We start from the raw sequence: 7,940 nt of genomic DNA on the forward strand, positions 1-7,940 counted from the left end.
AGGGTGGGAATCCGGCCCTCCTAGCCGGGACCGCCTCCGCGGGGTCTTTCCAGGAATCCGGATGGGCCTGCTGGGCCGCGCCCCTGCTCGCCTAGCTTCCTCTTTTCCAGCAGCTGCCGAGCCAGGGGCAAGTCTCCGAACCCTGGGCCTCAATTTCCCCTAGAGTCAAATAAAGGAAGTGTACGAACACATCCTCCCAGGATTGCAGGGGACCCTGGGGGGACACAAATGTACTAATGTTATGCTCCTGTTATCAACCAAGCCGCCCTTCCCTCTCTTGGCCCCCCCCCCCCAAAAAGGTGACACCTCGCCCTCATACAATGCCTTCAATCCACTCCCAGGTCTCCCTCTCCCTCAACCTCTGTCCCCCGCAAGCCCAGATGGGAAGGGGTTTGAAGAGGGAGGCTCGCTCTGCCCGCATCCTTTCCACTCCCGGCCCAGCCCAGCACTACCTCCCTCAAGCCCGGGGCCACTTAGGAGTGGAGGAGCGGGGGCGGGCAAGGAGTAGCTTGAGAACTGACCCCATTTTTTTTTTTTTTTTTTTTTTAAACCGGTTAACTTCTTTTACCTCCCAACTCGCAATACCCAAACCGGATCTTTTCCCCTCTCCTCCCCTCCCCCTCCCCCTTCCTGCCCCAAGTCCGGCCCTTCGCGGGTGCATAAGCTCCGCCCCCATCCCCAGGCGGGGCCCCATAGGTGGACAGACGTGGGAGAGGTCGCCGCCCCGCCTCTCCCCTCCTCCCCCTACACACGGAAGCTCCTCGGCCCCCGTGCCAGGATGTCCGACACCTGGGTCCCCGGGCTCGTACCCACTTTGCTGTTCGGCCTCCTGGCCGGCCCCCAACAGGTGAGCGCTTGGGAGGTGAAAGTACAGAACTTTCAAGGCCCTACCCTTGTGGGTCAGGGGCCTACTTCTGGAGCCCGGTCACCACCTTCCATTGTCAGGATTTCCTCGTGACCGAACGCAATTAGCGACTTCTTTCTCTTTTTGCCGGGGAGGTGGATGTGGGGGCAGCGGGGGAGTCCCTGAGCTGAGTCCCTGAGTCCCAGTCCCAGAGTCCCAGGAGTCCCTGGGTTCCTGTCTCCTGCGGGGGGACCGTGTAGAGGGACCCCACCCTTGCCCACCACCATCTGACACCTTGTGCCTCTCTGTGAGTGGGGACTTTGACCCTCCTATTAGCCAGGGCTTGTCCTTCTTGCTTCTTCCCACCGCGTCAGAAAGCTGGGATTAGGGGGGCCTGAGGCCTGGACGCCTGGCCAGCTTGTCACCCTAACCCTGTTCCTCTAGTGCTGGGTGACCTTCGGGGAAGCTCTCTCCCTCTCTGGGACTGTGTCTGTTTGTGCCTTAGGGGAGAGAAGGCTCTTTCCACCCCTCCTGGGAGTGGAAGTAGGATTCCAGGCTGGGCAGGATTGGATCTGGCTGCTGGACCCAAGGCTGGCTTGACCTTTGAAATCAGTGACTCTGAGCGGGTCGCAGGGTTTATGCGCCCCTCATTCCTCCTGTTCCTCTGTTAAACTCCAAAAATGTTGGGGGGGGGGAATCTGTCCAGTCCTGGGATGGGAGGTCATCCTGGCAACTGACATGGGCCTAGAACGGAAAATTTTCACTTCTGTTAAAGAATGCCAGCGACATCCTGGGCTCCCTCCCCAGAACAGGGCACAGTCACACAACCGTGTTGCCTCACGGGGCTCTGCCCCCAAGCCCTGGCGCTCCTCCTCCTCAGCCGCCAGGCAAGCCGTGGGAGCCTGCCCTGGGCTGAGCATCCTCTCGAGTCCTCCCAGCAACTTCAGGCGTCAGGGGCTGACAGGATCCCCATTGCAGGTGTCTGGAAGCTGAGGCTCCCAGGACCATGCTGATGCTCGGTGAAACTCAAAACTGAGTCACTTCAGACAAGATCACCCTAGTTTAAAGTGGAGGTAGAGAATTTGGGAGATCTACCCTCCCAAACACCAACTCAAGATTAATTTATTAAACCTGTTCGTTTTCTGTCCTTCTTAGTTGGGGCCTGGAGAGTGGGGAGAGACAGGGTCTGGAATCCAGAGAGGGAAGAGGGTACCCCCAAGTGCCTGGACCCCTTGGTCTGTCCCCAGCTCTGCAGGTGCCTCTGTGTGATGTGAAGCTCCAGACCTCTCTGGGCTAGCCTTTGGGGGTTGATTCCTGCTCTAGTCCCCTGGGGCCAAGGCTTATGGGAGGGAGGCTTCCGGAAGGATCTGAGCCCGGAATGGGGAATGGGGAATCAGCCCACCCATTACTGGCTGTCAATTGGTTTTCTTGGCTTTACTGTCATTAGTATTTGAAAGGTGATTGAGTTATTTCAAGTCAAGGTATGAAGACTTGATAGTCTTGTTGCCAAGGTCAAGGTCTGTTTCTTAACTGTGGTTGTTTGTCCCCCGAGGCTGGGGTGGAGTGACAGATAACATCCCATTCCCTCCTGTGTTCCCACCCATGCACTACCCCGCTCCGCCAGGAGGAAATGAAACCCAGCCATCAGTGAAGGCCCTTCCATTCATTCTGCGGGTGTTGCGGCGGATGGGTTTTTCACCAGTGAGGACAGGCCAAAATGCCTACCTTCCCGGAGTGTATATTCTTCTGATGAGACACCCAATGCGCAAGACAAGGGGAAACTTACAGTATGCTAGATATGGATAGGAGCGCTGCAGAAGAATATGGTGGGGGTGCTGGCGGGGAGGAGATGGAGTTTTCAATAAGATGGTGGGGGGCAGGAGCCAGCTTCGCAGATACCTGGGGTAAGACTGTTTCAGGCAAGGGTTTTACACATCATTGCTACTCCTATGGTTAAATTCTGGACCCATACCCTAGATACCCCCACAGAACTGGTGTAGAAGAGGAAGGGAGGGAGCTGGGCCCGGAGAGGAGGGTCTGGGTGGCTTCAAAGAGCAGGGATCCCCACCCCACCCCACCCGCCAGGCAGAGATCCGAAAGATGAATAGGGGTTTGGCAGACCATGAAGGAGGAAGGCAGGAGGAAGAGGGCCTTCCCTTGCACGCAGGTGTAAAACAGCCTGGAGTGTTCAGGGAACTCCCAGTGGGTGTGTGTGCCAGAGGGCAAAGAGGAGAGGCTGGTTGCTGGGGGTCCAGGCACCAGGGAGCCACTGAAGGGGGGCCTCCAGCAAGGTTTTGGGTGATGAGATTGGCTGGGTAGGAACTTGCCTGAGGTATGGGGAGTGATTGGATGAGAAGAGTTGCTGGTGCCCCTGATTGTAGATGAGGCATGGAAAGGAGATGGACTGGAGGGGAGGTAAGAGGCGTGAGCTTACAGACGGGGGGGGGGGGGGGGGGGGGGGGGGGGTGAGTGGGTGTGGTGCCGAGAGAAAGAGCTGGGGGTGCCCGGTGTTAGGTGGGGCTCGGGTCATAGATCTGGGTGAGGTACAGAGCAGGTTCGGGGAAGGGTGCTGATCTACTGGGAACCTGCTGCAGGCTCTCAGGTACCGGGCAGCAGGTGGGTAGAGATGCCGCTCCCCGGTTTATGACGCCCCAACCTCTGCCTCTTTTCTTCCACAGGCTGCTGCTAAATGTGGACTCTTCTTGTAAGTTTGGGGTTTAGGCTATAACTTCCAGTCTGGGGTGGAGACACCCCGAGTCCTTCTCTACTTGCCTTCATGGGGGGGGGCAGAAAGTCACCTCATTTGTCATGTTCACCCACTGCCTTTTTTGCGGAAGAGGGTTTCCCCGTTCCCCCCACTCCCCGCCCTCTTCCTCCAGCCAAGCGGGGCGGGGTCGCACTTATGGGCGTGTCTGAAGTCTAATCCCCACCCCTCTTTCCACCCTCTCTGGGTCTCAGGCTGTCTTTTCTCGGAGGGTACCCACGCCACCCCCGGGGAGTGGGGCCGGCAAACCGCCTGTGCCTATCTTAAAACGTAAATATCAGAAGGCCTGCGAGCAGTGGGCTCATTGCTGGTGAGCAATGGGCTGGTCCCTGAGCGGATGAATGTTTCCATCAAGTCAGCCCTGGAGGGGCGCCTGAGTGGTTCAACGGGTTAAGCCTCTGCCTTTGGCTCAGGTCTTGATCTCAGGGTCATGGGATAGAGCCCTGAATCAGCAGGGAGCCTGCTTCCTCCACCCCCTCTGCCTGCCTCTCTACCTACTTGTCATCTTTCTCTGTCAAATAAAATCTTAAAAAAAAAAAAAAAAAAGTCAGCCTGGATGTTCCAGGAACACACTTTCCTTCCCACCTCTTAGTCCATGGGCACCACACTGGGCTTGACACAACACTCCGCCGCGGGCCGCCGCACCCCCCACACCCGACTGCTGAAGTCTATAGGACATTGATTACACCCATTTCGTAGAGGAGGAGACTGAGACCCAGAAGGGAGTGTGACTTGGCACAAGTAGTGAGCCTAGAATCCAGCTCCTGAGTCCCGGCCCCAGATTCTTCCCCAGGGCCCCAGCAGGTCCTCTACTCCCCACCCTGCTGGGGCGTGGCTTGTGCCCAGAGGACATGGGTGTGTTTTGGGGAGTCTGGGATCTTCCTGCCATGTTGGTACCAACAGTCTCTCTTCGCCCCCCTCCCCCCACCCCCCAGCACCTGCCCCAAAGGATTCAAGTGCTGTGGGGACAGTTGCTGCCAAGAATACGAGCTCTTCTCTGGCCCCCTGAGGTGAGCCCAGGGCCAGCTCCCCTGGCACACCCATGGCGGGGGCGCCGGGACTTCCTGCCCAAGGGGCGGTCTAGGTCGGGCTGGGAGGGGCAGTGGGGACAGCCCAGGGACTCAGGGAGATGTCGGTGGTTCCTCACCCCAGGATCTTCGTCATCACCTTCCTCATCATCTTTCCCCTTTTGTGCATCTGCTGCCTGGCTAAGCGGTTCTGTCGCAGCTGTGGAGAACCGGAGCAGGACCCCCCAGTGGATCACCAGGGGCCCCCGGAGCCGCCCTCCATTGCCCCCACAGAGAGGGTCAGGACGTCTACCTTTGACCCCCCGCCCCCCTACAGCGAGGTGGGTGTCTCTGTCCCACTCCTTGCTCCATTCCTCAGCCGGCCTGACCTCCCTATTGTCCAGATTCTTAGAGCAACGGGATAGCAAGGTCGTCCTTCCACCACCAGGCCCCCGGACCTCGAGGGGGCTTTGCAGCCACCATTGGGTCGCCCTTCTCCCTGGGAGGCATGCACAGCCAACACTTGGGTGGTGATGGCTGGTGCCAGGCCCTGAGAAGACTCTGTCCCCTCTTTCGCTTGCAGATTATTCTGAAACCTGTCCTGCCCGCCATGGAGCCGCCCCCTCCCTACAGCTTCAGTCCCGAAGAATATGCCAGGATGCCCAGGGGCATCGACAACCCAGCCTTCTGAGCCCCCCAGCCGCCTGCCTGCAGCTTCAGCGTCCGCGCCTCCTTGGTTAAGCCAGAGACTCGTGGGACCCCTGTGATGTCCCACCTGTCCTGCCATGTCTCTAGCTGCTCCTGGTTTTAACTTATTGCTTTTCCTATCCCGGTTCCACCTCCGCTGCCTCTCTGGTCAGGAACGCTGGTCTGGAGGGTCAGCATCTGCCCCCCACCCCGCCAATCCCATGTCAGAGGCTGGCAGGAGGAGCATGTCAGGTACCTGACAGTGGGATGCGCTATGCTGAGGTATGGAGAGAACCCTGTTTCTGGGGGATACACACATCTTCAACTGGACAGCCAGCTCCGAGATCTTCTAGAGGGCACTCCTGTTCCTGGGAGACTTGACTGCATCGGTTCTAGAGAAGACCCCATTGTGCCCCCCCAATCTGTGTACTCACTAAATTTTAACTGTCACTGAGAGTCCGCCTCTGGCTGTGTGGGGAGGTAACTGGGGAGTGAGCCCATGTGCCGCTGAGGGGCTGGGGTGTGGGCAGGCCACTGAACCCCACATCCCACCATTGATTTGTCGGCGATGAGCCTGGGCAGACAGTCCATCTGTGAACCACCCTCTGGGAGAGGATCTTTGCAGATGTTTTGACCCAGAACCAGGGCTTGATGCTAAAGAGCCTGGACCGGGAGCTGGGGGTGACGCGGGAGTGACTGTTCTTTTCTTCCCCATCCCATCTCCCACTGCTCTGCCCAGGGGATGTGGCGCTCAGCTCCTGCCTTTCTCGCCACGGGTATAGGGAGGGGACAAAGGAGAGGGATGTGGGAGAGGCTAGCCATCTGTGGGGCAGGGACTCTGGAGACCTTGACCTGCCCCACCCTGGAAGCTCCTGGAGGGAGGAGAGGAAAGGGCAGATTCTCCCTCTTCAGCCCCATGTGTGGTTCCGGGCACTCCCACCTGAGCTCATCTGTGGGGTTAACCCCTAAGAGGAAAGAAGCATTCGTCGTTGCATCACCGGAGAGAGTCTTCACGGGGCGTGAGTCTCCATGGAGCCTGCAGCAGAGCGTGGAGCTGGGGGACTAGCATGGGGGACGCAGAGAGAAAGAGACCCCCTCCATGCTGGTGTCCCAGGGCTCAGGCAAGGATGCTACCTCTGCCATGACCCTATCTTTGCCCTGCTCCCCTGCAGCCCACGAATGCCGCTGGCTTTCCTCCCCAGACACTGGCCACAGCTCCTGGGAGGATCGGAGGGAGGACTGGCAGTGGTTTGCAGGTGGGGATGCCGCCTCCAGTGTTCTCAACAATACCCAGACTTAGGATGTCATGACCCAGGCAGGCGGCTGGGCCAGGGAGAGGGAAAGGCACAGCCAGCCCCGGAGATGTTAGGGACAGGGGCTGCCTGGCTGGGGCTGGGGACAGAGCTCCTGAGGGGGAACAGTAGCTAGGGACAATACCGTGTCAGAGTTAGCAATCAGAATGAGCGCAGTCACGAGAAGTTTTCCCTTGAGTTTCCGGGACGGATCTGGGGTGGGAGAGAAGGAAGATGTCTTTGCTGCTTCATGCAAGTGTGTCTAGCCCCAGGTGGAGAAGTCCCAGGGCTGATGCTGCCCTCACTGGGTAAACACCCACCTTGGGCGGGGGAGACGTTAAGCAATGGGCTTTGCAGACCTTAAGGAGGAGGACCTCTTCAGCCTTTCCTCAAAGACAGCACGAGACCCTTCAGGCCTCCCTAGCAGCCCCAGAGCGGCCTGAGGGCAAGTCTGGTCACTGTGAAACCCAGCCTTGCTGGGACCCGGTGGCAGACAACGGCCAGTTCTAGGTGTCTCTGCTTATGGCTGCGGGGAGGGGAAAGAGTGTAACCCTGAAGCGTGACATAGCAGCAGCATCCTTTCCCACCACGAATCTTTACAAAGCTCCTACTATGTGTCGGGCGCTATGCCTGGCACTGGGTATCTGTTAAAATTGAAAATGCACGTGGCCCAGCAGTTCCAGTTCTAAGAAGGAGCCTTCAGAGAAGCTCAGAGAAACCCAGGAAGATGTCCAGTGCAGTGTTGTAGCTGGGGGCATAAATCCAGTTACGCGGCCATCGATAGGAACCAATTACACACGCCAGGTCCATCCATGGTGTGAGTGCAATGCAGCTTTTAAAAAGGACGAAGGGGGCGGGTACCTGGGTGTCTCAGTGGTTTAAAGCCTCTGCCTTCGGCTCTGGTCATGGTCCCGGGGTCCTGGGATGGAGCCCCGTGTCGGGCTCTCTGCTCAGCAGGGAGCCTGCTTCCCACCCCCTCTCTCTCTGCCTGCCTCCCTGCCTACTTGTGATCTCTGTCTGTCAAATGAAAAATAAAAAATAAATAAATAAGTAATAAAAATTAAAAAGGACAAAGGAGATCTGCAGCACCAGCCTGTCACAGCACTCATCATTTATTGTCACAGGCAAAAGGCAAGTTGCAGAATAATAGTCTGTGATCTCAATTTGTAAATACATACTCGATCATGCATGTTTACATATATATATGGCGCTTTCCTTTACGAATGTTTAGAAAAGATCTAGAAAGATACAAACGAAACCACACCTACTGCCCCACTTGTAACAGTGGTTGGCACTGTGGGATTTTTTTTTTTAACCTCGTGTACTTTATCGTTTTTGTTTTGTTT

General features: G+C 57.4%; 1 protein-coding gene across 2 annotated transcripts; it reads left to right on the forward strand.

Annotated features, from left to right (window-relative positions):
- The first annotated feature begins 692 nt into the window (after positions 1-692).
- TMEM92 (transmembrane protein 92) lies at positions 693-7,520 on the forward strand. 2 transcript variants are annotated; one of them, XM_047709087.1, is made up of 6 exons: positions 693-847; positions 3,523-3,548; positions 4,544-4,618; positions 4,761-4,956; positions 5,199-5,325; positions 5,358-7,520. In XM_047709087.1, exons 1-5 carry the CDS (start codon positions 779-781, stop codon positions 5,304-5,306), a joined length of 474 nt encoding a protein of 157 aa, XP_047565043.1. In that variant the 5' UTR covers positions 693-778; the 3' UTR covers positions 5,307-5,325; positions 5,358-7,520. The 2 variants fall into 2 exon arrangements, with proteins under 2 accessions (XP_047565043.1, XP_047565042.1); XM_047709086.1 differs by having other exon boundaries at positions 5,199-7,520.
- Positions 7,521-7,940: the final 420 nt, after the last annotated feature.

The sequence above is a fragment of the Lutra lutra genome, chromosome 16 (assembly GCF_902655055.1).
Source record: "Lutra lutra chromosome 16, mLutLut1.2, whole genome shotgun sequence".
In the NCBI taxonomy this organism is placed as follows: Eukaryota; Metazoa; Chordata; class Mammalia; order Carnivora; family Mustelidae; genus Lutra; species Lutra lutra.

Bases quoted from the DNA above. Each gene is read 5' to 3' on its own strand.
- TMEM92 (XM_047709086.1), top strand. From the start codon at position 779: ATGTCCGACACCTGGGTCCCCGGGCTCGTACCCACTTTGCTGTTCGGC. The intron at 848-3,522 runs GTGAGCGCTTGG...TTTCTTCCACAG, and splicing joins TCCTGGCCGGCCCCCAACAG to GCTGCTGCTAAATGTGGACT. The intron at 4,957-5,198 runs GTGGGTGTCTCT...TTTCGCTTGCAG, and splicing joins CCCCGCCCCCCTACAGCGAG to ATTATTCTGAAACCTGTCCT.